The 27,020-nt window shown below is 55.7% G+C and overlaps 2 protein-coding genes across 5 annotated transcripts; one reads left to right on the top strand and one right to left on the bottom strand.

Moving 5' to 3' along the window:
• The first annotated feature begins 1,517 nt into the window (after positions 1 to 1,517).
• On the top strand, positions 1,518 to 8,058 carry PODNL1 (podocan like 1). Of its 3 annotated transcripts, XM_043466895.1 has the most exons (11): positions 1,548 to 1,639; positions 1,764 to 1,812; positions 1,950 to 2,177; positions 2,903 to 2,996; positions 3,283 to 3,347; positions 3,500 to 3,609; positions 4,949 to 5,105; positions 5,337 to 5,452; positions 6,112 to 6,769; positions 7,357 to 7,505; positions 7,628 to 8,058. In XM_043466895.1, exons 2-11 carry the CDS (start codon positions 1,810 to 1,812, stop codon positions 7,776 to 7,778), a joined length of 1,731 nt encoding a protein of 576 aa, XP_043322830.1. In that variant the 5' UTR covers positions 1,548 to 1,639; positions 1,764 to 1,809; the 3' UTR covers positions 7,779 to 8,058. The 3 variants fall into 3 exon arrangements, with proteins under 3 accessions (XP_043322828.1, XP_043322831.1, XP_043322830.1); XM_043466893.1 differs by having other exon boundaries at positions 1,518 to 1,812; XM_043466896.1 differs by lacking the exons at positions 3,500 to 3,609; positions 4,949 to 5,105 and having other exon boundaries at positions 1,547 to 1,639.
• Positions 8,059 to 8,659: 601 nt separating this feature from the next.
• On the bottom strand, positions 8,660 to 26,910 carry CC2D1A (coiled-coil and C2 domain containing 1A). Of its 2 annotated transcripts, none has more exons than XM_043466891.1 (29): positions 26,609 to 26,910; positions 25,119 to 25,254; positions 23,342 to 23,457; positions 23,184 to 23,249; positions 22,787 to 22,921; positions 22,456 to 22,690; positions 17,980 to 18,104; positions 17,463 to 17,535; positions 17,209 to 17,280; positions 16,986 to 17,116; positions 16,834 to 16,906; positions 15,438 to 15,571; positions 14,954 to 15,065; positions 14,699 to 14,871; positions 13,850 to 13,972; positions 13,708 to 13,766; positions 13,499 to 13,615; positions 12,050 to 12,123; positions 11,915 to 11,973; positions 11,742 to 11,793; positions 11,535 to 11,634; positions 11,359 to 11,449; positions 10,543 to 10,680; positions 10,386 to 10,450; positions 9,750 to 9,813; positions 9,533 to 9,659; positions 9,375 to 9,451; positions 9,254 to 9,301; positions 8,660 to 9,174 (listed from the first exon to the last, which is right to left on the bottom strand). In XM_043466891.1, the coding sequence occupies exons 1-29, from the start codon at positions 26,666 to 26,668 to the stop codon at positions 9,154 to 9,156; spliced, it is 2,856 nt and encodes a 951-aa protein (XP_043322826.1). In that variant the 5' UTR covers positions 26,669 to 26,910; the 3' UTR covers positions 8,660 to 9,153. The 2 variants fall into 2 exon arrangements, with proteins under 2 accessions (XP_043322826.1, XP_043322827.1); XM_043466892.1 differs by having other exon boundaries at positions 10,386 to 10,447.
• Between the last annotated feature and the right edge of the window lie 110 nt (positions 26,911 to 27,020).

The raw sequence follows: 27,020 nt of genomic DNA, 5'->3' as shown, positions 1-27,020 counted from the left end.
ATCCCTGCTCCCCTACAGCTGCTGTCTCTGAGGCAATGGCACTAAATCTTCATCTCCGTCTGTTTTGGAGAGACCCCAACCTCCATCATGCCCTTTAAGCAGCCCATCAGCCACTCCCATCCAAGCTGAGCACTGTTGGGGCAGTTGCTTAGTTATTTTTTTCCCCACTATCTGGTTTTCATCTTGTGACAGCCTCTTTTCTTAAAAATTAAATAAATAAATAAATTTTATTTATTTGGCTGCTCTAGGTCTTAGTTGTGGCATGTGAACTCTTAGTTGTGGCACATGGGACCCAGTTTCCCGATCAGGAATCAAATGTGGGCCCCGCGCATTGGGAGCTCAGAGTCTCAGACACTGGACTGCTAGGGAAGTCCCTGTCTTATGACAGTATTTTGAAAAAGGATCTTCTGTCATCTTCATGTTATGTGTTGGAAAGCTGAGGTTTGGGCAGGAAAATGACTTGTCTGAAATCTTGCCATTAAGTGGTGCGTCTCAGGGGATGGGACCTGGGGCAGAGATGGGCTTCCTCACCCCTCGGCACACACTGCCACTCTGCTGTTGAGGGCCTGGTATGTGCTGGGCGCTATCTTACCTTTGTCTTTTTTTTTTTTTTTTTTTTTAATTCGTGCATTTGGATTTCCCTGGTGGCTCAGTGGTAAAGAACCTGCCTGCCAATGCAGGGGATGCAGGTTCGATCCCCGGGTTGGGAAGATGCCCTGGAGAAGGAAATGGCAACCGACTCTAGTATTCTTGCCTGAAGAACCCCACGGACAGAGGAGCCTGGCGGGCTACAGCCTGTAGGGTCACAAAGAGTCGGACATGACTGAGCAACCAAGCTCTCGCACACATTCATGCATTTGTTTGGCTGCCTGGGTCTTAGTTGTGGCATATGGGATCACCTAGTTCCCTGACCGGTGATCGAACCTGCCCTGCCGTGTTAAGAGCACAGAGTCTTACCCACTGGACCACCAGGGAAGTCACCTCTGTCACCTCCTTCTTATGCATTCTCTCAGTTAATCCCTACACCACTCTGAGGAGGGCAAGACCACCATTCCCCCACTTTGCAGAGTGGGAAACCAAGGCCAGGAGAGGTGGCAGGGCCCAGGTTCAAGCCCAGGCAGGCTGCCACCGAGCGCACATCCTTAACCACACGGCTGGTGCCTCAATACTTGTAATTTCCTCTTGGGCGGCGGCAGCTGTGGCCATTTGGGTACAGGGGGAGTACAGACTCCAGGGGGAGTCTGGCTGCCAGTGAGTCCAGCTGGCAGAGGGGAGGAGGGGCCCAGATGGCAGGCCTGACTGGGAGCGCCCCAGGCTGGTGTCTGGACTGGCAGGCTGAGCCCGGGTCTGCCCTAGCCCTTGCTCCCAGCCCCGTCTCCCTGGGGACCCTCCTGGGCCCTGAAGTGTCCTCCACTCCTCTGCACCCACCCCTACTCCTGCGGTCGGCCCAAATACCAGACAGGGCGAATCTCAGCTTTCCCCCAAGCATTCCTCGCTCCTGTGGCCCGGCCCAGGCTGGCCGAGGTTACGCAAGCCGAGCTGGGGTGGTTGGGGGAGGCGGGTGGGACTGAGGGGATGGGCTGGCCGGTCCTCACCACCCCATCCGGTGCCTGCCCGCCCTCCGCAGGGCGGGGAAAGGGTGGGCCAGCTCCCCTGAGACCCTGGGGGAACGGGCTGGGGGGAAGGAGGGTGGTTTGTGTGAGATGGGGGGCGGTGGCGGCCACAGCACAACCTCCAGAGGTGACCGCCTGGTTTCCATTAAGGAACCCTGGTCAGCAGTTCGGGCGAGACAGCAGAGCGGGGCTGGCTATGGTAAGGTGGGGCGGGGTGGGTCTGAGGGTGGGGCCTGCCTGCCTGCTGCACACCCCCCACCAGGCGGGGATGCTTCCGTTGCCATGGTGACCCGGTGCCCAGCCCGGGGACACCCTGACCTGTCCCTCAACCCCCAGCGACTGAGCCTATTGCTGCTGCTCCTGCTGCTGCCTGGCCTCCCACCCGCCCTTGGCATGGAGGATGATGCCTCCTTCCCCCACCTGGGGGAGAGTTCCCAGCCCCCACCTCGGGCCTGCCCCCCACGCTGCTCCTGCCCCCGGCCCGACACGGTGGACTGCGACGGCCTGGACCTCCGGGTATTCCCGGACAACATCACCAGGGCTGCTCAGCACCTCTCCCTGCAGGTGGGGCCGGCGTGTGGGTGCAGGGCGGCTCCCAGGGTGGACGGGGGAGCCTGTGGAGTGCTGGGGTTCAGAGTGTGGGGTCCCCGTGCAGGGGTGAGGTGCTGGGCATGTGGGTCGTGACACGGATGGGAGTTGGTCTTGATGAGCACGCAGGGGTCTGTGCAGGAGTCAGGTGAGAGGAGGTGGGGGGCACAGATGCTAAAAGTGGGAGGGGCTGAGAGCTTAGGGGTGTCGGAGGGGTCAATGTCTGCTGATTACGGGGTTGCTTGAGGTCAAGTGTAATGAGGCATCTGGGGTCAATTGTAGGGGTGGATGGGGCACCAGGGGGCCAGTGTCTTTTTGTTACAGGGTTGTTACGAAGTAATGCCTTTGGGATCAAGTACAGGGTGAAGGTTCAGTGGTAAAGAACCCTCCTGCCAAGCAGGAGACAGGAGTTCAATCCCTGAGTCAGGAAGATTCCCTGGAGGAGGGCATGGCAATTTACTCCAGTATTCTTGCCTGGAGAAGCCCATGGGCAGAGGAGCCTGGTGGGCTACAGTCCATGCGGTCACAAAAAAGTCAGATTTGGCTGAGCGACTCAACAACAAACAGGGTGAAGGGGCGTCAGGGCTTCCTGCTTAGGCTGATGGGAAGCTGAGAAGCAGGGCGTGGGGCCATCTGTTGGGGGCCCAGGGTCACGGGGGTCAGGGCGTGAATGTCGCCCCCCACCCCGGCTTGCCCTGCAGAACAACCAGCTCCAGGAGCTCCCCTACAACGAGCTGTCACGTCTCAGCGGACTGCGGACCCTCAACCTCCACAACAACCTCATCTCCTCTGAGGGTGAGGGGGGGGGTATGACGGGAGGAGGCCCCTCCAGAGCTCGGTCCGGGCTGCCCTCTCCTTCCCCAGCTGGGTCTGTGGGCAGCTCTGCGGCAGTTCCCAGAACTGCCCTTTGCTGAGCAGGATGGAAACTCAGGGGGTGGGGGGCGGGGGCTGTGGCTTCTGAGGACACGCGGGGGCGGGGCCGGAGGAGCCTCTGCCAACCTCCACCCGGACGGGAACACGGGCTGCCCCCTGCCCTCGCCCCCCGCCAGGAGGGCCCCCTCACTGCCCGCCTCACGCACAGGCCTGCCCGACGAGGCCTTCGAGTCGCTGACACAGCTGCAGCACATCTACGTGGCCCACAACAAGGTGAGCGCCCCGCCGCGCCCCCAGCCCGCCCCAGGCTGGCCCGGCAAGGGCGCAGCCGGCTGGGGTCACGCAGTGCTGCGCGGAGGTGGGCGGCAGGCGGGGCGGCGCAGGACGGGCGTGCCACCGGGACCACTGCGGCTGTGCCCCCGCAGCTCTCTGTGGCCCCCCAGTTTCTGCCCCGCTCCCTCCGGGTCGCTGATCTGGCTGCCAACGAAGTGACTGAGATCTTCCCGCTCACGTTCGGGGAGAAGCCAGCGCTCAGGTACAGCCCCTGGCCCAGCCCAGGCCCCGCCGTGTCTTGGGTAGGCCTGGGGTCACTCTGCACCCTGGGGTCTGACTGGGGTCATGAGCCAACCCTGGGGAGGCTCTGAGTGGCGGGGGAGACACGGCCGGATGCTCTGTCTGGAGAATTTCAGACTGGAGAGTGCACACACTCACACATAACACTCAACAGGCACACACTCAGATACATACACCCACACAGTCACACACACACACTCATTCACACACACCCACTCACACACAATACACCACACACACACATACACCCACATTCACACATACACTCAAACTCACACGTATGCTCAACACACATTCACTCACACACATACACTCAGTCACACCCACTCACCCACACAAATCACACCCACACAACTCCCACACACACACACTCGTCACACCCACCCACCCACACAACTCACACACACACACTCAGATACATAAACACCCACAAATTCACTCATTCACACACATTCACTCACACCCACCCACTCACACACACACCATACACAACACACACACACACACACACACATTCACATACTCACTCAAACTCACACGTATGCTCAACACACACTCACACACACACACTCAGTCACACCCACCCACCCACACAACTCTCACACACACTTTGACACACACACACACACACTCAGATACATACACCCACAGACACACACACACACTCACACACACACACCCACTCACACACAATACACAACACATACACCCACATTCACACATACTCAAACTCACACACATGCTCAACACACTCACACACATACACTCAGTCACACCCACCCACACAAATCACACCCACACAACTCCCACACACACGTACACTCACACACACACACTCAGATACATACACCCACACAGTCACACACACACTCATTCACACACATTCACTCACACCCACCGACCCACTCACACCATACACTCAACACACTTACACATGCATACACCCACATTCACACATACTCACAAACTCACACATATGCTCAACACACCTTCACTCACTAACACACATACTCAGTCACACCCACCCACACAACTCACACACACACACTGACATGCACACACACACACTGACATGCACACACACACTCACACCCACACACTCTGACACGCACACACACATGCATTCACACACACACTCTGACACACACACTCTGACATGCACACACACACTGACACACACACACACACATGCACTCATACACATACACACACACACACACACTGAAGCCTGCCCTGAGCTGGGGCACGGGGTGGTGGGGAGGCCGGGGCCGGGCTGGTGGCAGGAGCCTGGCTCCCCTCAGGTCCGTGTACCTCCACAACAACCAGCTGAGCAACGCCGGCCTACCCCCTGACGCCTTCCGCGGCTCCGAGGCGGTGGCCACCCTCAGTCTCTCCAGCAACCAGCTCAGCTACGTGCCACCCAGTCTGCCGCCCTCACTGGAGCGGCTCCACCTGCAGGTGCCCGTCCTCCGCTGACCGCCCGCGTGTCCCCACGCCCCTCGGGGCCCCTGCACCTGTCCTGGGGGACCCCTTGTCATCCCAGCAGTCAAAAGTGCCTTTGGGTCCTTTCCTCCAGCATGGGTAGCTCACAGGTTCTCTCTGAGCAGCCCTGCTCAAAAGAACACCCTGTCCCTTACTCAGGAGCCCTCTGCCCTGGACCCTCGGTCTCATTCCCGCCTCCCTCCCCAGAACAACCTCATCTCCAAGGTGCCCCGAGGAGCCCTGAGCCGCCAGACCCACCTCCGTGAGCTTTACCTTCAGCACAACCAGCTGACAGACAGTGGCCTGGATGCTACCACGTTCAGGTGGGGCCTGGGACAGGGGCTCAGAGGGGTGTAGGCTCATGCTGGCAGGAGGGTCTGAGGACTTACAATCTGGGAGCCCCAGGTCTCCATTTCACCACCCCCCCTTTATGGCCAATTCAAGGTCTCATTTGCTGTGTGCCTATTGTGTACCAGGCTTGGCCAAGCACCTTGCCTCCAACCGCCTGGTGCCTCAGTCTTATTACCCAACATCGCAGCTGCCACATGAAGCTCTCAGACTTAGAACTCTGACCTAGTCACCCCAGACTTACTTCCTGCCCAGATCTCTCAGCTCGTCACCCCCAAACTGAAATCTCCACCTTACATCTCTCGGGTGTGTGCTTGCATGCTCAGTCATGTCTGACTCTTTGCAACCCCGTGGACTGTAGCTCACCAGGCTTCTTTGTCCATGGGATCTCCCAGACAAGAAGACTGGAGTAGGTTGCCATTTCCTTCTCCAGGGGATCTTGCTGACCCAGAGATTGAACCTGCATCTCCTCCTCCCCTGGAAGGCAGGTTTTTGACCACTGAGCTACCTGGAAAGCCCAGACATCTCTCAGGACAGCTCCTCAACTCCCCCCACCCCAACCTGCCCTGCAGTATCCATCTGGGGCCTTCACTCTGGATGCCCAATCTGACGCCACCTTTCTCTCTCCTGCCAGCAAGCTGCACAGCCTGGAGTACCTGGACCTGTCCCACAACCAGCTGGCTGAGGTGCCCGCCGGCCTGCCCCGCACCCTGGCCGTGCTGCATTTGGGCCGGAATCGCATCCGCTGGGTGGAGGCGGCCCGGCTGGGCGGCCTGCGGGGCCTGCGCTACCTGCTACTGCAGCACAACCAGCTGGGGGCCACGGGGCTGCCAGCCGGAGCGCTGCGGCTGCTGCGGGGCCTGCACACGCTGCACCTCTACGGCAACAGGCTGGACCGAGTGCCCCAGGCGCTGCCCCGCCGCCTGCGGGCCCTGGTGCTGCCCCACAACCGCGTGGCCGCACTGGGTGCCCGGGACCTGGCCTCCACGCCCCGCCTGGCAGAGCTCAACCTGGCCTACAACTGCCTGGCCAGCGCCCGCGTGCACCTCCGGGCCTTCCGCCGGCTGCGGGCCCTGCGCAGCCTCGACCTGGCTGGCAACCAGCTGACCCAGCTGCCCTCTGGCCTGCCCGCTGGCCTGCACACCCTTCGGCTGCAGCGCAACCAGCTGCGGGCCCTCGAGCCGGAGCCGCTGGCCGGCCTGCACCAGCTCCAGGAGCTCAGCCTGGCACATAACCGCCTGCGTGTGGGTGACATCGGGCCTGGCACCTGGCATGAGCTGCAAGCCCTGCAGGTCAGGGGCAGGCTGGTTGGCCATACTATCCCCAGGGCAGCTCCTTCACCCTTCTGCCTGCTTGCCCAGCTCCTCCCCTGGAAAGCCTTGAGACGCTAGAAAGAGAGCCCTCACTGAGTGTAGACCAGCCCTGAGAAGCCATGCCCTCCTCCAGGGGATCTTCCAGACCCAGGGATGGAACCCGGGTCTCCTGCATTGCAGGCCGATTCTTACTGCCTGAGCCACCAGGGAAGAATGGGGTTGGCCCAAAAGTTCATTGGGCTTTTCCATAACATGTTATGGCAAAACCTGAACGAACTTTTGGGTCAACCCAATACTGTCTCTGTGAGTGATAACTGCATCAGTGGCTCCCCCGGCAGGGACCCTGTCTGGGCCCCCATCACCTAGAATGAGGCCTGCCCCAGAAGGGACTCAGCTTACCTCTGTGGAGGGCAGGACTTGGCAGCCATGAAGTAGGTCGGGGGAGGGGGCAGAAGAACCAGGCTGGGTGTACATGAGGGCCTGGGAGGGGAGCAGGTTGAGGCTTGGCTGAACTGGTGGCCCAGGGCCTGGGGCCACCGCGGCGCCATCTCTGCTTGCCTGCCCAGGTGCTGGACCTCAGCCACAATCAGCTGTCCTTCGTGCCCCCTGACCTACCCGAGGCCCTGGAGGAGCTGCACCTGCAGGGCAACCGCATCGGCCACGTGGGCCCTGAAGCCTTTCTCAGCACACCACGCCTGCGTGCCCTCTTCCTCAGGTACCCTGCCGGTGGCCGGGTTAGGCAACTCCAGGTCGACAGGAGAGGGCTGTAAGGGATGTGAGCGGGCCCAGGTGGGCCTCTCCCCTGGAACGTGCCCTCACACCCGTCTCTTGGTCCAGGGCCAACAGGCTTCACATGACCAGCATCGCACCTGAGGCCTTCCTGGGCCTCCTGCACCTACGCGTAGTGGACACGACGGGGAACCTGGAGCCAGTCTTGGTCCGCCTGCCGCCCACAGCCCCACGTCAGCCACGGGCAGCAGGCCCCTGAGCCTAGAGGAGCTCGGCAGAGCAGCCCAGACCCCTGGGGCTCTGCTGGGCGGTGGACTAAGGAGACAGCGCCCACCCAGGGCCTCGACCTGGCTCTCCTGGGCCTGGAGGGCTGGGCCTGCCTCTCCTGTGCTGGCGGGGCTACTGTGACGGGCCACCACCCAGCACAAGGGAGCCCAGGAGACGGGAGCAGGCCACTTGCACACTGGGCGAACAGGCAACTCGGGCCCTGCTGGACACTCCCCCACTGCCAGCAACAATAAAGTCTAGCCCCGGCCTTCCCTGATGATCCAGTGGTCAAGAGTCCACACTTCCACTGCAGGAGGTGTGGGTTCAATCCTTGGTTGGGGAACTAAGATCCTGTATGCCTCGCAGCGTGACCAAAAAACAAACAGAAAAACCCCCCTAGCCCTTTCAAGTGCTCACCGCAGACCAGGTGCCCTTCCACTTGTGGCAGGGGCTCTCATCGTGCCGTATCCAGCAGCGGACGTTGAAGCTCTGGGATGCTAAGTGGGTCCAGCAGTCTAGTCCAGGTCCTGGGGCCCACGAGCGGCAAGGCTGCCTTGCAAGGCCCTGAGATGCACCTGGGTCACCAGGCACCACCATGTAGGACCTGACCTTGTGTGTAAACCCAGATATACCCAAGGCCACCAGCTAGAGACACACACACAGATGCCCTCAGGTGCACTACAGACCCCAAGGACACACACACGGGCTTCACATACATCCCTGCAAAGTGTGCGCATAGACCATGTCCTTCATGGGCACACTCCCTGCCAGCCTGCTCCTCTCGCAGGCACCTCTTCATCAGCCCCCTGGGGTGGGGTAGTGGGGGAGACCCAGCCCAGGCACTGGGGGCAGGAACAAGAAACAAGGGCAGGACAGAGTGAGCCGGGTGTGGCCCTGGCTGTTTATTCCATGTGTCAGCCCTGGGGGCCCAGCTGGGCCAGGGCAACCCTCTGGGGAGACTGGCTGACCCTGGCTGGCCTCAGCGGTTTCTTTGGGGTGTGGGTGGACATCAGGGTTAAGGCTGGGGAGGGACAGGAAGTAAAGTGCTTGCAAGGGCCCTGGGGGCTTGGTCCCAGCCACCCTCCCGCTGTGGAGGCCGGCAAGGGGCTGTGCACCCCTGGGCTGTGCAAACGGACTTTCCAGGGCCCACCCAGCTGGGCCTGGGTGAGGGGCACACACAGGCTAGCAGACCCTGCCGACGCCCCCTGCTGGGGAGGCTCCAGCGGGGCCAGGTGGGCCCAGTGGGGGATGTGTCCGGCCAGAGTTGACTGTCCACTGATTGTCTGCTTGTCTGGTCCGAGGTTGTGGCAGTATCGGGGCCGCAGGCCAGCTCCCAGCTCTCCGGGGGCTGCCTGTCCCGCTGCCCCTCACCGGCGGAGCCGCTGCAGCTGCGGGGAGAAGTGGCCCGGGTCAGGGCGGGGACATGACCACATTCGCCCACCCACTCTCAATGCCCAAGCTGCTCACCTCACTCTCGACCAGGTTCCGTCTATACAGCGCCTCCTTGGCGGCCTCCTAGGGGGTGAAGAAGGAGTCAGCGGGCAGCCCCTGGTGGCCTCGGCCCTGCCCCCACGCCCGCCCGGCTCACCCTGCTGCCATCATTGCCCAGACGCCGGGCGGCCTCCGTGTAGAACTGTAGCTGGCGCTCCAGCTGGGCCATGTACTCTGAGGGATGGAGGTGGGGGGACATCAGGATGGGGCCCGTGGCCTCCACCCCTCCGCCTACACCCGTCCCTGAGCTCCTACCCCGCCGCATGCCCGGGCCTCCCTGCTCCAGCTGTGCCCGCTGCCACTGGCTGCGCTGCATGATGTCCTGGTACTGCTGCGCCACCTCGGGGGGCACTGGCCGCCGCGCCTGCCTGAGGGCCAGGATCTGGGGTGGGGGGAGAGGATGCAGAGGGAGCTGTGAGGGACCTGCGGACCCCAAGTCCTGCCCCACTGAGCCTCGCAGGGCGGTACCCACCTTCCGCTCCAGACGCTCTTGGTCGAAGGCCAGCACGCTGAGGCTGTGCAGGGGCCGTGCTGATCTATGGGGTTGGCGAGGGGTGAGGGGCTGCAGGGAACTCCCACCCCCAACCCTGTTAACTCAACAAACACACTGGGCCCCGGGGGACAGTGGGAGACAAGCCAAGCTCCCCCCTGTGTTGCTGAATCCACAACCAGACAGGGGCAATGGGTGTACACCCAGGCTACTGTGATGCCAGGTGTCAGGGAGGGCTTCCTGGAGGAGGTGACGGCCAAGCTGGGAATCAAAGCAGTCAGAGCTGGGCAGAGGAGCAGGAAGCAAGTGTGGCCATAGGGGTGCTCAGGGTATTGTAACACAGAGTAGCCAAGAGGCTCGTGAAAACTAAATGTAGCCATGAACCAACCGGAAGAAGTGGGGGGAAAAAAGGCTGGATTATTGACAGTGGTCTGATCACAAAAGGTCTTAAAGATCAAGCTGAGGAGTTTAAACTAGATGCTCCAGAAGAGGGGCCAGGAAAGGTTTTGAAGCAGGGGAGAGACATGCTCTAATTTGTGCCTGATGATAAGTTGTCCAGGAGAGGCTGAGATAAGAAGAAGGGCATTCTCTCCAGCACAGCTGGGCCCAGTCACCTACCTGTTCCCTGCCTCCCTTGTAGGAGCAGGTATGGGAGGAGCCTTCCCTTTGGGCCCAGCAACCTGCTTCAGAGGACAGAACCAGTCTTGTGAGTCTCGGCCACCTTGAACCAAGCCCCCCCGTCCCCCCCAGGGCTGCTGATGGGCAGGGGTCTCACTGTGGGCATGGATGCTGGCACGGGGTCGATGACCAGCCACCTCTCTGTCGTGGTCTCCAACTGCTGGGCCGTCAGTGGCTCACGAATCCGAACCATCACCTCCAGCCGCCCCCCTGTGGGCCTGCGACCATCCAGGACCTGATGGGAGTGAGGGGAGGCTGTTAAGAAGCATGCAGTGGGGCTTCCCTGGTGGCTCAGTGGTAAAGAATCCGCCTGCCAATGCAGGAGACATGGGTTCGATCCCTGGTGCGGGAAGATCCCACATGCTGCTCAGCAACTAAGCCCGTGTGCCACAGCTATAGAGCCTGTGCTCTAGAGCCCGGGAGCTGCAACTACTGAGCCCACGCACCGAAACCACTGAAGCCTGTGTGCCCTAGAGCCCGTGCACACAACAAAAGCAGCTACCGCAACGGGAAACCTGCATACCACAACTAGAGAGTGGCCCCCGTGTAACACAACTAGGGGGAAGCCTGCGCGGCAACGAAGACCCAGCACAGCCAAAATAAATAAATAAGTAAATAAAACTACAAAAAAAAGCAGCAGCAGGAAGTGGCTAGAGGCTCAGGGCTGGGCTCCAGGACAACCAGAGAAATTTCCAAAATATGAACCCCCGGGTATGGCTCAGACACCAGCTGCTCTTAATGGAGCAGGGTGCAGAGGGTACTTAGGGCTGGGTAGTGGGGAAGCCTGGTATTTCTGGGGAGGGGCTGTGCCAGCAGAGAGGACCTTCGGGAGGTTCAGGGCAGGGAGCATCTGGCTGAAGTTCGTGAGTGGCACGGCTATACCCAAGTATTCAGACCAATGTCCATCTCTCACCTCAAGGACCTCTCGGACCTCGCATGCTGTCTCCAGGGCATCCAGTTTCAGCTGGGCTGTGCCCAGGACCCGGTCGGTCTTAAAGAGCCCCCTGTGTGTGAGAGGGGACAGGATGGTTGCTCCTGGGCAGCTCCCCCTCCTCTGGAGCCCAGACAGCACCTGTGGCCCCAGCTCACCCCTTGTGGACCACTTCGAACTTGATGCCTTTGGTCTGGATGGCCCTTCGGAAGCCACGGTGGTTGCGGTTGATGCAGAGCTTGAACTGCTCCTTGAACTCTGCCGGGGGAAAGAGGGAGAGAGGAGGGGCGGGTGGGGTCAGGTTATGGTCTCATGGGCTTTCTGTGGGGAGGGGAGGTGGGGGACTGCTTCCTGCCAGGGCTCACCAGGGGAGTCTGTGTTTTTGATCACGCTGGTCTTGTCTTTCTGAGCTTCTTCCTGTGACCAGACAGGAGGTGAAGAAGCTCAGGGGCTGGGGCCTGCCCTTGAACCCCTGCCGGCCCGACATCCTCCAGGCCTGAGGGGGCTGGAGCCCATCCCCCCTCAGCTCCCCATGTACCACGTTGGGATAGGGGAAGTCGAACCGAACAAAGACATCCAGGTCACCAGGAGAAAGCCCTGCGGGAAGACAAGGGTCAGAGTTGGGCAGACAGGTAGACCCCACAGCCCTGCCCCTTGCCTGGTGCCCCCTCACCTGGAGGTGTGGGCAAGCTGATGCCCTTCACGATGAACAGGAGCATGTCGTTGCTGCTGAGGTCAGGGAAGATCCTTCCGGGAGGGAAGGCAGGAGACAGACATCTCAGTGCCACCGTCCTGCCCACCTTCTCGGCCCACCCCCCAGTCTCGTGAGGGTGTCTCAGGTTCCAGGCTTGAGGTTTTTTTTTTTTTCAGGCTTGAGTTTTAGAACCAGACAGACTACAATTCTCTATCAAGGTCTGCCACTGGCTACCTGTTTAGTCCTTTCATCAATCTGCACATATTTATTTGGGACCAGCTCTGCACCAGTCAGTGGCCTCACCTTTGTGGGACTGCTTTCCTTGCATAAGATTTCTGGAACCTTCTAGAAGTTTCTGGAATCTTCTAGAATTCACCAAGTGCCCTAGCTGCTGTGGGACCTTCTCTTTCTCTGACAAGGTTTTTTGAGCATCTACTATATGCCAGCCAGTGTCCTCACTGCTGAAAATACAGAGGTAAATGAGGCAGACCACACCTGTGTTCAGGGAGCCCTGATTAGCTAAGTGAACAGATGACCCCTGAATATATAAATAAACAAAACAAAAACAACTCTGCAGAGGATTAAAACACTGGAGAGAGTGGAGTGTGCTTGGGAGGTGCTGCTCCAGACACAGCCATCAAGGAGGGCTTCTCAGGAGAAGTAACATCATAGGTGACTCTGAATGTCAAGAAGAGGTGGCTACAGGGACTTCCCTAACAGTCCAGTGGTTAAGACTTCAAGTTTCTACTGCAGGGGGCATGGGTTTGATCCCTGGTCATGGAATTAGGATCCTGCAGGCCATGCAGTACAGCTAAAAAAACTTTTAAAAAATAAAGAGACTGCTACATGGTAATCTGCATAAGAGGGTCTAAGCAGAGGAGACAGCTGGTGCAAAGGTCCTGAGTGGGAACACAGCTGATGTATCTGATTGACCAAAAAGAAGTCTGTGTAGCAGCGGGTGAGAGAAGTGGGGTCAGTGGGAGGAGATGAGGGGATGACAGGGAGCCAGGCTGTGCAGATGTGGGGGAGCCAGGGTAAGGGGTGCAGATTATCCTAAGTGGTGACGTTAGGTTACCCTAGTGGCCACCCCTAACCTTGTGTAAAAGTGGGAAAAATGACCCCAACTCCCTGGAGTGTGAGATGATGTAACAGGAGCAGGACCCACCTCACCACTCCGTTGAGCTTGCCCAGGACTTTGGGATGAGGCCCAGCTCTGCATTCACTAGACTGTCCCCATTTCCAAACGTGTCACTGTCAACACTTGATTGCCATCCTTTACTCACACGGCATGTTTGCCTCAGGACCCTTGAACATGCTCTGCTCCCACCAGACCACCCAAACGCTCCTCCAGAAGGAAGTCCTCTGCTAGCTTCTGGGGAGTGTGAACCCCTCTCCAAAGGGTCAGTGGCGGGGTATAGGGGGCCTTACTTGATGACGCTGAAGGTTCTCTGCTCAAAGCGAGCAGTGGGCGTGGGGAGACCCCGGGCGAAGGCCTGCTTCAGAATCTCCATGCTCCGCTTACAGTCCTCTGCCAGCTTCTCAAATCTGCCAGCGAGAGGGCCCTGCTCAGGTCCCTGGTCCCAGGGGCAGGCTGCGGGATGCAGAAGTCAGTGGGGCATGGGGGCTGGGCTTCTTACTTGCTGGTTTCAGCGATGTTGCCTAGCTGAGTGAACTGGTTAGAGTGGTTCAGGCACATCTGGGGGAGCAGAAGACAGTGAGGGGAGGGTTGGAGCAGGGCCGTGTGACTGGTGATGACCTGGGCAGGGAAGTCCCCTTCACCTCGTGCTGCTGCCTTATGAGCTTGGTGAGTTCGCCGTAGCGTCGGGCAGACTCCTGAGACAGACCTGGGCCGGGACGCTGGACCAGGGCAAAGTCATCCTTGTTGACGGGGGCGGGCGGCACCTGGGGAGGACGGGGCTTGTGAGGGAGGGGCCTGCTGGACAGCTGTGAGCAGACCCACCCAGGGCTCTGCAGAAACATCACGCCTCCTTCAAGAGGCCTTCCCTGACTACAGCTTCACCCGCAGGCCCTGTTCTTTCTTCTTTCCCAAGGAGAAAAGTAATCCTCAAAGAGAAGTGGATGGTCTGTTCCACATGGCACAATTTGTTACCCTGATCTCCAACCCCTCTTCCCTAGTAATGGAGTTCTGGCTGGACACACAGTAGCCCAGCAAGAGACTACATGTCCCAGCCTCCCCTGCAGCTAAGTGTGGCCACATGACTCAGTTCTGGCCAATGGGAGGCAAGTAGAAGTGATGGCAACTCCACATCACTGCCCATAGTCAGGATGCAGATAAGGCATCTGCTTATCTGGTCAAAGGTCAATCCACTTTGACCACGTGGACATGAATGACCTCCTAGGGTGTCACAGAGTAGCAAGATGGAAAGAACCTGGGCCCTGGAGGGCTTTTTTAGAGGTTTCTTTTAGAGACCATAATGCCCTGGGTGTCACATACAGGAAACATAAATGTCTGTCTTATTTTAGCCACTGTCTTGGGCGGGGGAGAGGGGTTTGTTACAGCAGTTTAACCTGGACCCTGATAAATACATTCCAAGTCATGAGACTGCTAAGTGGCAGAAGTCTGAAGGGTGAGGGCCCGGGAAGGTCCACAAGGCCTAGAGGGTTCACCTTGGTGATGTCCACAGGCAGCCCGTTGCGTGAGGCCTCCAGCATGGGCTCCAGCCCCTTGGCCTGGCGCAGGTGCATCTTGGCGCCCTCCACGTCGTTCTTCTGCTTGGCTCGCAGCGCAGCCTGCAAGAGCTGCTTCTTGCGGCCCTCCAGGAAGGCCAGCTGCTGCTGGGCTGTGGGTACAGGGGCGTCTGCAGGTGCCGCCCCACCCACAGCCAGGCGATCGGCTGCCCAGGTGGGGCGGGGCGTACCTACCTCTGGTGGATGTGCCTTTGGGGGCTGCTTTGGCTATGGGGGCAGATCCTGACGGGGGTGCCTTTGAAGGTGGGGCTTTGGGCTGGGCTGTGGGGGCTGCAGGGCTGCTGAGCTGCAGAGGGATGGAGAGCAAGTCAGAGCTTTCCCAGCACCTGTGATGAGTCTGCTGCCCACAGCGCTGAGGCCTGACAGCGACAACACTGACCATCTCAGTGTCTATTTCCTCAGCACTGAACACAACATATGATCTTGTTCACACTAAACCTTGGCAGCAGCCCCAGGAGGTAGGGATTAGGACTGTGCTCGCTGTACAGAGGAGCCTGAAGTTCAGAGGGCAAGATGACTTGCCCGTGGCCTCATGGCCAGGAAGTTGCAGGCCCGGATGTGCAGCTGGTTCTTCCTGGCTCAAGGCCAGGACTGCTGGGGCTTTGCTTTGCTGCCATGCCACTCCCCTGCCTCACCCCGAGGCCCTGGCCCCTCACACCTTCTTAGGCTCCTCGTCCTCTTCATCCTCAGGGCCTTCGTCCTGGCTGGCCAGCTTCATGGCGGTCTCCAGGACCCCCACCAGGCTCTGCTGGGTGGGCTCGGTGGCCTCCAGGCCCTGGATCGGGGGAAAGCCTAGGTGGCCAGTTGGGACCCAGTCAGGAGGGTGAGGCCCACACTATAATGATTGAGACACAGGTTCTTCCCCTGCTAAGGAGCCTCAGGCCTTTGAATCTATGTGGGTTGGCCAAAAAGTCTGTTCTGGTTTTTAAACCCTGAACAAACTTTTTGGCCAACACAATACTTTGCGTTTTCTCGGTTCTTTCTTCTATTTATGGAGAGGTGGGATGGGCTGCACCGTGAGGCATGTGGGATCTTACTTCCCCAACCAGAGATCGAACCCACGCCCCCTGCAGAGGAAGCACGGAGCCAGGGAACAGGACTGCCAGGGAAGTCCCTGCCCTGAATCTACTCTGAATGCAAGAAAGGAGCTGCTGCTGGTTTCATGGAGATGTCAGACCATCCTAACCTCCCTCTTTGCTCTCGGCTCCTCTTGCCTGACCCTGGCCGGGCCGTGATCAGACTCCAACAAGCAAGCACCATGTGAGGTGGTGTGCTGGGCATAAGAGGTGGCCCTGGGCCTGGAGGGACTCCTGGGGGACCAACGGGCAGAGCTGTACTTGCTCTCATGGTGGACACACAGGCAGCTCTGAGATCCCAGAAGACACCTCCAACCCACCGGCGGGGGTGACGGGAAGCTGGGGAGCTATCTGTAAAACTGAGAGCTGATGACTAGGAAGGAGTGAGTCAAAGAAGAAATGACCAGGGCCTTCCCTAGTGATTCAGTGGTAAAGAATCCATCTGCCAAAGCAAGAGACACGGGTTTGATCCCTGATCCGGGAAGATCCCACATGCTGTGAAGAAACTAAGCCCCAATGCCACAATGTCTGAGCCTGAGTTCTAGAGCTCAAGCCGCAACTACTGAAGCCCGCATGCCTTAGAGCCTGTGCTCTCCAACAGGAGAAGCGACCGCAATGAGGCCTGTGTACCACAACTGGAGAGTAGCCCCTGCTCGCTGCAACTAGAGAAAAGCCTATGCAACAACAAAGACCCAGCACAGCCAAAAATAAATATATAATGTTTTAAAATAAATAAATGACCAGACAGTGGTGGGCTGGTGAACAGACTCTTCAGATAAAACCTCCTAATTTTTAGTGTTCACCAATTTCTGTGGTGTAAACATTCCCATGGTAAATGATTTTAAGGTACCCGTTGTCTAAGAAGCTTGCAGAATTTCTGAAGGTGCAGCCGTCAGCTCCCTGGGACTGGAGAGCTGGAGGGAACAGCACCTGCAAAGGCTCAGAGGTTGGTGGGGTGGGGCTGGGGGCAGGGCCTACCTGGAGGCACGGGCAGCTCCGCCACGTCCACCGCCCGGCCAGCCTTGTGGGCTCGAATGGCGTCTTGGTATTGCTGCAGGAAACACAGGTGTCAGGGCTTCCTGGACAAGGTCTCTAGGGGTGGCCACCCGCCTACTTGGGTCTCCACGCACCTTGACGATGCGCTCATGCATGCGAGCCTTCCGCTGGTCCCCCTTGGTCTTGGCTTGAGCCGCAGCCACGTGGTACCGCTCCATCCGCTGCTCTAGTGCCTCCAGGAGGGTCTTCGGGGGTGGAGGAGCCTCTGGGCCAGACCAGAGGGTAGAGTTAAGGGTCCTGGTGAGGGGAGACTGTCTTGCTCTGGCCGGCCCACCCCACAGGGTCCCAGGAGCGTACCTGGCATGGAGGGCACCACAGCAGGAGCTGGAGACTGCGCAGGCGGTGACGGTGGGCCCTGGGGCAGCTGGTCTAGGGGTAGAGAGGTCCAGTCCAGTGGGGGGCTTACTTGTGGCCGCCCTTCCCCCGACCAGGCTAGTCTGGCCTGACGCTGGGGTCCCCGGGGACCCCCTGACCGAAGGGGTGGCAGCATCAGCAAGAACGTCCTGGAGACCTCCAGCAGTCCTGGAGGATGGGCAGGATGGGGTCCTCACCAGGTGGAGGGGGCAGGCGCGACAGGTCCACAGGCTCCCCCCGGCTCAGGGCCTCCAAGACAGCATCAAAGCTCTGGGAGAAGGAAGATCAGGGGAGGAGGCTGCAGCTGGGAGCTAGGACCCCACGGGGAGCCTCCACGACCTGCCACAAGGCAGACGACTCCTCACTCTGTCCCTTCTTTTGCAGCATCTTTTTAAAATTCTTATTTTTGGCTGTTCTGTGACCAGGGATTGAACCTGCTCCCCTTGCAGTGGAAGTGCAGACTGACCTGGTGGTCAGTCTCTGGACCACCAGGGAAGTCCCTCTGCAGTATCTTGCTCAGGCCTCCTCTAGACATTTATGCCCATTTCACAGAGAGGGTAAACTGAGGCTTCAGGAGGTGCAGCAAACTATAGTCACGGAGTGACTGGGATTCAAATCTGGGTCTGTCTGACTCCAGAGCCCCTGTTCTTTGCTATCACACAATGTCAGAAGCATCCTGTCCTCTACCTCCAACCCTGACCCCTCTGGACGCACCTTGGCCACACGGAAGTGTTTGGCGGCAGTGGCGGTGTCTCCCTGCTGCTTGGCGTGGAGGGCAGCCAGCTTGTACTCACGCTGGCGGCTCTGCAACTGGGCCAGGGGGCCAGGGCTGCAAGGACCTGGGAGAGGGAACGGCACACAAGCTATTTCTACTTAATTCTCACAACAAAGGCCCACCTTAGAGACTTGAGAATTGAGGTTGAGAGGGGATGCTGTTTCCCTGAATCACACAGCCTGAAGAAGGCATAGTGAGGACTCAACCCTATGACTGTCAGCCTCTAGAGCCTATGCTATTTTGTCCCCAAGAAAATTCTGGAAAACTTTCTGTACTCTTACATGTTTTTAAGTTGACATCTAAAACTTTTCATTTTGAGTTAAGAAAGTGGCAATGGCTGTTGTTCCTAGTGTCTTCAAATACTGACATTTGATAAAGAAAATCATCACACTAAATCAATGGGCATGCTCTTTTAAATCAAATGTATCCTAACTACCATGGTGATTTGAAACTCACCAATATTTCCCTTTTCATTTTTCCAGATTGTGGTAAAATACACACAATATAACATTTACCATCTTAGCCCTTTATAAGTATACAGTTCAGTGGCATTAAGGACATTCACATTGTTTTACAACCATCACCACCATCCAACTCCAGCACTCTCTTCATCTTTCCCAACTGGAACTCTGTCCTCATTAAACACTTACTCCCCATCCCCCTCCCCCAGCCCCTGACACCCACTGGTCTACTTTTTGTCTCTGGGAATTTGACTCCCCAGGGGCCCCCATAAGTGAAATCATACAGTATTTGTCCCTTTGTGACTGGCTTATTTCACACAGCGTAATGTCTTCAAGGTTCATCCATGCTGTAGCGTGTGTCAGAATTTCCTTCCCTTTCCAGGGTGAATAATATTCCACTATATGGACAGACCACATTTGTTTATCCATTTACAGGCATACCTCTTAGACAGTATAAGTTTGGTTCCAGATCACCTCAATAAAGCAATTGTTGTAATAAAGTGAGTCACTCAGGTTTTTTTGGTGTCCCAGTACATATAAAAGTTACTACACTATACTGCAGTCTATGAAATATGCAATAGCATTATGACTAAAAAAACAATGTACATACTTTAATACAAGAAAATTTTATTGTTCCCCAGGGTAACTAAGCCCATGCACTGCAACTACTGCGCCTGAACACCCTAGAGCCCATGCTCTACAACGAGAGTCGCCACTCCAAGGAGAAACCTGCTCACTGCAACTAGAGAAAGCCCATGTGCGGCAACGAAGCCCCAGTGCAGCCAAAGATAAATAACTCATTAAATTTAAAAAAATTTATTGTTAAAAAATGCTAACTACCACCTGAGCCTGCAGCAAACCGTAGCAGTGACACCGAAAATCACTGATTACAGATCCCCATGACAAATATAATAATAATGAAAAACCTTGAAACACTTTGAGAATTGCCAAAATGTGACAGAGAGACACAAAGTGAGCAAACGTTGTTGGAAAAATGGCGCCAACAGACTGGCTCAAACTACAGTTATCACAAACTGATTTGTAAAGAAAAAATCACAGTAATCTGTGAATTGCAATAAAGCAAAGCTGAAGAAAACCAGGTGTGCTTTATCTGTCAATACAAACTGGACACATGGAATCTTCTGGGATCGACCAGGGATCGAACATGTGTCCTCTGCATTGGCAAACGGATTTCCAACCACAGGACAGTGAAGTCCTACTTTTTAAATATATGCCAGGGTTCACATTGAGCAATTGGGAACTTCAGGTCTTCCCTTATTTACATACACGTTTCTGGCAGAACTTTATCCTAACATGATGCATTTGGGTACTCGAGTCTTTTTTTAACACCTTATTGTACATTTAAATGTACCTTTCTGCAGTGTATCAGCAAAGTTGGGAAACAGGATTAAATGGCTTTTTAAACACTATATTAGATACAGCTTCAAATAATATGCCTAATATGTTCTTAGGAGAAGTATTCTTAAATTGAAATCAGTAAGTACAATTGTTGGTATAAAAAATAAAATACAATAGATACACCACCCACCACCCAGATATACATCCTAGAAACACCTGGAAAACAGCACCAAGTACCTGTTGTACTTTTTCAGACCGATAACTGGATTCATTGCTTTGTTTTGGTGGACTTGCCTGAGAAGGTGTCCAATTTGAAGCAAAACAACTTGACTTTTTTTTAAATTGAGGTATAATTAATTTACAATGTTGTGTTAATTTCAGGTGTATAGAAACCTGATTCATTTATTTATATACATAAATAAATGTTCTTTCTCAGATTCTTTTCCATTATAGGTTATTACAAAGTAATATTATAAAGTAATAACCTATAATGTATATATCTACTGTATAGCATAAGTTCCCTGGGCTATACAGTAGGTCCTTGGTTTTTTTGGAACTATTTAATATATAGTAAGGTGTATCTGTTAATCCCAAGCTCTTAATTTATCTCCCCCTGACCAATATCTTGACATTTCTCAATGTGGACCATTTTTAAAGTCTTTATTGAATTTGTCACAATATTGCTTCTGTTTTATGTCTTAGTTTTCTGGTCCCAAGGCACGTGGGAGCTTAGCTCCCTGAGCTGAGATTGAACCTGCTCCCGCTGCATTGGAAGGCAAAGTCTTAACCACTGGACCACCAGGGAAGTCCTGTAACACCCTGACATTTCATTGGCTTTATCTCCTGCCATTGCAAGTCCCTCTCAGTGTTAAAAATTTTTTTATTTTGGGGCAGAATTACTGTTGGAATTATTTTTTGCACAAAACTGAGCCAATCTTAACTATATCGAGCTTTTTTGATAGATAATTTTGATATACTAAGAGTAAAACTATATTGGCAAGGCAGCACTTGTTGACAAGGTGGGGGCTGGGTCCACCCCCTAGCACTTAGCTCCTATTTCCTTGTTCATTCTTTCCCTACTTTCCTTTTTTGTTTTTAACGTGCAAAGAAACCTGCTTCATATCAGTCAAATAGATGGGAAGAGACAGAGTCTTACAGATGTCATGTGATTCTCAGGGTCCCTGCGCAGCTATATACAAAGAAATCCCATTATGAAAAACTGTTGGTGATTTCAGCTGAGAATCTCAGGTCACGATTTCCAGTGGTCATTCTTGAGCTTTACTAAAAACAAAAGCTTAGAAACCAGCTTGGCTGAAGCACTCAGCAACTAGGGGTTCACTTTCTGAACCTCAGGCCAGCATTTGGAGTATCTCCTTTGTATATGTGCTGCCGAAGCTAGCACTGGAGTATCTCCTTTGGTTTGCCCCATTTTCTTTTCTTAAGGTGGTGGAAGGGGAGGTTAGGGGAAGGAAAACTTCTTGGGAGGTGTGTTCTCCAGCAAGTGAGTTTCAGGAACGATGGACAAGCTGAGGGCTTGGGAAGTATTTACTTAGTACTCTATGGGTGGGGGCCTTCCCTGGTCGTCCAGTGGTTAAGAATCTGCCTGCCAGTGCAGGAGACATGGGGTCGATCCCTGGTCTTGGGAAGATCCCACATGCCATGGAGCAACTGCGCCTGTGAGCCACAACTATGGAGCTTGTGTTCTAGAGTCCTCGAGGTGCAACTACTGAGCCTGTGCACTCAGGGCCCATGCTCTGCAACAGAAGAAGCCACCACAATAAGAGGTCTGTGCACCACAAGAAGAGTAACCCTCGTTGCAACTAGAGAAAGCCTGAAGCAGCAATGAAGACCCAACGCAGCCATAAATAAATAAAATAAAAATAAACAAATCTTAAAAAAAGAAAAAAACTCTAAGGGGAATTCCCTGGTGGTCCAGTGGTTAGGACTTTGCTCTTTCACTGCTGGGACCTGCGTTCAGTCTCTGGTCGGGAAACTAAGATCCTGCAAGCCACATGGCACACCCAAACCAAAACCAAACCAAAAAACCATAATGTTGTTCAGTTCTAAAAAGGAATGGAGTTCTGACACATGCTGCAACATTTTGTTAACTGAAGGAAGCCAGACACAGGAGGACAAACAGTGGATGATTCTATTACGTGAAATATCTATAAGAGGCAAATCCAGAGACAGAAAGTAGAACAGAGGTTCCTAGGGACTGGGCCAGGGAGAATGGGGAGTTAGTGCTGCATAGGGGAGATGAAAAAGTTTTGGAAACTGATAGAGGTGGTGGTTGCACAATATCATGAAAGTGATAAATATCACTCAATTGCATGTTGAAAAATAGTTAAACGGCAAATGTTTTGTTAAATATATTTTATAGCTACCACAGACAGAAAACCTCTCTTGTGAGCCTGTGTTCCCCTTGGAAAGTAGGATCTTGGGAGGGAAAGGTGTTAAAAATATCTAAAAATCAGTGCATAAAAAAAAAATAAAATAAAAATCAGTGCAGGCCCTGTACCCCCCCACCACAGGGCCAGCCACTAAATGAATAACCCCCTCATCAGCCCACATCAGCCAGCCCTGCCTGTGGCCTACCTGGGGGCGGCTGGGGTTTAGCGGAGACCAGGGATGATGATGGAGCAGCGGAAGGAGGACTCTCCATGATGACCCGGGGATCTGGGGCCAGTGGGTTCAGAGGGGCCGGCGGGACGGGTGCAGGTGTGTGGCTGGGCGTGGCCACTGGACCCTTCCCCACAGCCACAGGTGGCGGGATGTCCCCTTCGTCGATGGCTTTGCCTTTCCGGACCGAGGCCAGCAGGTTTTCAAGTGTCTAGGAGAAGGTGTGAACGTGGGTTTGGGAGGAGCCTGGAGCTGGGTGCCGGGGGCAGTGGTGAGGACCTGGTTACCCTCTTGTCTGCCCACTCACCTTAAGCCCCCGGTCGTAGCGCCGCATCTTGGCACTGTCTCCGGCTTGCCTAGCACTTTCGATCGCGGTCTGGTAGAGGGCCAGCCTCTCCTGCAAGGTGGCCTCCAGCCCTGGGCTGGGTGTTGTGGCCTTTGGCTGCGGGAGGGGCCAGGTGCATGGTCTGGGTGGTGACCCCTCTCTCAGGTCCACCCTGACAGCTCCCTGGGCTGAGTACCTACTGTATACCAGGTGTGTTGCCCCCTGTAACCCCGAAGGGGCAGAAATCATTGCCCATCTCCCAGGGTGGAGAACTGGGGATTAGAGGCACCCCACCACCTGTGCGAGGTTCCATGGTTGAGAGGGAAGGAGGGAGGCCTTGAACCCTGGGCTGCACGGACCAGTGTTGTCAGGGGTATACCTGGGCCACAGGAGGGTGGGACTCTGAAGCCTTCTGTTCCTCCCCAAGGACCTCATTCAGTTCCGCCTGCAGGGACACACGGCCGGGGGCCAATTGTGAGGGCCTGCTGGATGGACAACAAAGGGAGGGAGGTCTCCTACTCTGCCCCGGGCGCTCACCAGCAGGTCGTCATCAGCCTCCACGTCCTCCTCATCCGTTCCCTCCTCTTCATCCTCATCCGGGTCTCTCATACATAAGCTGGCCATCTTCTCAATGGCTTCCATGGGCAGGGGACCTGGAGGCAAGGGGAGGCCCTAGTTGAACCAGGATCCTTCAAGAGTCCCTGGCCTCCTGTCCCATTCACCCATGGCCATGAAAATTAGGGGAGCAGGCAATGGGCAGTATGTCTTCCTCTCCTGGCTCTTCCATGGCACCCCACTGTCCTTGGGCCAGCAGGCATGATCCTACTCCCTGTCGATCCCCCTGGCCTCATCTCTCCCTTGACAAGCCTGAGTTGGAACCCCAGATCTGCAACTTTCTCACTGTGGGACCCTGGGCAAGTCGCTTCACCTCCCTAGGCCTTAGTCTTCCCATCTGTTAGATGGGGGCAATAACAGTCTCTCCTCCACCATAGACTGCAGGGCCTAAAGGTAAATGCAGCCCTTAGAACAGCACCCTGTCAGTGTTTTGTTGTTCATGTAACTCTTGTTATTCACGGCACCCATGTTCTATAAAGTTGGAATTAGTGAATAATGAACCACCTGGCCCTGAAGGAAATACAGCATTAGGTTCCCATGAGCCTCTGGGCACAACATTGTTGTCAAACAGGCAATATATATCCTTGTTTTATGTGTGTTTCTACTTAAAGACACCTTCGTTAATATATATTGTTGATTCACTAACATGGAACTTGAGGCCACAGTACTATAACTAATGCCTGAATGAAGCTCATCTACAGTTCAGTTCAGTCGCTCAGTCGTGTCAGACTCTTTGAGACCCCATGAATCGCAGCACGCCAGGCCTCCCTGTCCGTCACCAACTCCCAGAGTCCACCAAAACCCATGTCCATCGAGTCAGTGCTGCCATCCAGCCAATCTCATCTCCAAGGTACATCTTAGTCTTCTCACGCTAAGGAACAGGAAACAGCACTCTGGCACTGCGCTTGGGGACCACGTGGATCCGCAAAACCAACAAAAAGCACAAACATGAGAAAAGCGTGACATTCCACAGACCAAGAAAAGGACACTATTTATGCGCTGAGACGAGAAGGCAGAGTGTCGCCTCGGCAGGGAACAGGCACACTGGGTGACTCAAACTTTTGGCAGCTCCATGCATGTCTGTGAATGACTGCAGAAGTGCACCAAGCAACTGATTTGGAGGTTACAAATAAATTTAAACCAATAGATGAATTCACAAACTCGGAATCCGTAGCTAACAAGGATCAACTGCATTAGCTATACAGTGTAAAGGTTCCGTGTGCCCAAGTTCCAGCCCCACTTGACCACTGCAGAGTCCCCTGCCCCCTACCACCTCTTCCAGGGCCTGTGCACAAACTGTGACTCACCTCCTCCCCCACTCTTCACCTGGCCCTCCCCATTGCAGGTGCCTCCTCCTGGAATCCCAGTCCAGCTCACAGGTCTCCCCCAATCCCAGCCCTGATCATAGAACCATGGGTTGGAGGACATGCCACATCCATTATTAGTCATTATTCCCATTTTACAGACAGGGAAACTGAGCCCCATAGAGGTGCTAAAACTCAGCAAGTCACACAGCCAGTTAGTTGCAGAAGTGGGACTTGAATCCTCATTTTGGGGCCAAAGCCAATCGCTTAACTCTTCCCCAGACTGAGGTTGCCAGGCGGACAAGGACCTTCTCTGTCTTCATACTCTCATTGCCTCAGTGCCCAGCTCCAAACAGGAGCTCAGAAAAGGTTCAGGGGTGTACTGAGAGTCTCACCTTTGCCTTTAAGCTTCTCCAAGGCTTGGGGCTGGCCTCCCACCAAGGCCAAGAACTCAGCCTCCAGTTCCTCATCGTTAACTCCATCTTCAGGGATCATCAGGCCATCTGGGGAGAGGTCAACTAGCAGGCCCAGCTGTGGGAACAATGGGGGTTCAGTCATACCATGGGATGCACCCCAGGTAGCTAGAGGCAGCTATGATGGACCTGGAGCCTGCTGGGGAGGAACCCAGGGCTCCTGGGGAAAGCCAATCAGCTGGAACAGGCCCCAGACACAACAGGTGTCTCAAGATGGGCCAAGTCACTCCTCTGGCACAGATCAACATGGGGCAAAGGGCAGGTAGAGAGAGATCCAACTGCCTGCTCTGAGCCCACACCTGTGATGTGTTGCTAGCCAAGTTCAGTGGTGAAATAAGGCCCTACACCCTTCCCCAAAGCAAAGTCACTCTGCACAACTGGGTTTTTCCATTCCAGCATCTTCAGCAGAGGGAGCTATGCAGGAAGGCTGGAGGTGTCAAGAGTAAAAGGAAGCACAGACAGTGCTAAAGTTGGAAGTGAGGTCTTGGCTGTGTGACACACCTGTCTTCCTATCCTATCCTTGCTAATGACCAACCATGATGTGACAATATTAGGCTGAGTACACAAATTACGCCCCCTTTCTTTGGGTCAAAAATGGCCAAGTATCGGCAATCATACATACATGGCTCCATCTAATAGTAATGATGATGACACCATTTATTGAGCGCAATGTTCTAGCACTTTCTGTAAACTATCTCAATGAATTTTCACAACTATCCTGTGAAATGCTCTCTTAAGGCCTCCATTGTACAGATGAGAAAACTGAGGCTTAGAGGTGTGAAGCCAAGTATCCAATATGCAGAAGCCCAGAGGGAACTTCAGGTCAGCCAGACTAATGCCTGGGCACTAAGTTTTGGCCTGAGCTCCTTCCATCAAAGCTGAGAAAAATCAAACTCTCCCAGTGCCTAGGAAAAAGGTAATGAGACAGGGAGAAGGGGCCCAATCACAATTCTGTGGGCTCACGGCAGGCAGTCTGGATTTGCCCTTAGCTCTGGCCAAGCAGTTGATCCCTATGACCTTGGACAGGTGTCTTCGCCTCTCTGGGCCTCAGTATCCTCATCAGTACAATGGGGATAAAAAAGTATGACCTGGCCAAGCTGATGCGAGGGTTACGAATGCTCAGTCCAGGAAAGCCATAACTGTTTTTCTTACCCCAGGTTCGAGGCCTTCCCCTTCCCGACTGGCGTTGCTACTGCAACAGGTGGCCCTGAGCCCTGGGCGGGGCTCCAGGAGCTGGGAAGCCCGGGCCAACAGGCCTTACTGTGGGGGTCGAACCTAACCTAGGGGGCGGGGACGCGGGATCACCTGGGACTGAAGAGCAGGTTCCTTTGGGGGGTGGGGCCCTCCCTCCCTTGAACGTCTGACAAGGGTGGGATGGGATACCTCGGCGGGGCCATGGGATACAGACTCACCTGGCGGGCGGTGGCGGCGCCTCGGCCCGGGGGTCCCGGGGGTCCCTTCCTCTTGTGCATCTTCCTGGCTGGCTACTCGGACCACTGGACCCCTGGCCTGGCCTTGCCCTGCCTCCTCCCCCGGGGCCTATGGCCGCGCACGCGCCCTTCCTGAGTCCCACGCCCCTTGTCGGCGCCCCGAGACCGCCGACCCCACGACCTCGGCCCCCAGGTGGCTGCCCCACTTCCGCCTCGGCCCTCGGGCGCCGCGGCACCGGAGCGCAGCCACTGGACTTGCCGGGCCCACAACACAGAAACTACAATTCCCGGCAGGCAGTGCGCGAGTGCGCAGGCGCGTTTCCGGTGATGGGCGGTGTCGCCGGTTGCGCGGGAAAGAGGCGGAGCGTGCGCAAGTGGAGAAGGGAGGTTCCGG

The sequence above is a fragment of the Cervus canadensis genome, chromosome 4 (assembly GCF_019320065.1).
Source record: "Cervus canadensis isolate Bull #8, Minnesota chromosome 4, ASM1932006v1, whole genome shotgun sequence".
NCBI lineage: Eukaryota > Metazoa > Chordata > Mammalia > Artiodactyla > Cervidae > Cervus > Cervus canadensis.
Note: the sequence above shows the minus strand (reverse complement) of the source record. Positions and strands in the feature narration are given on the sequence as shown.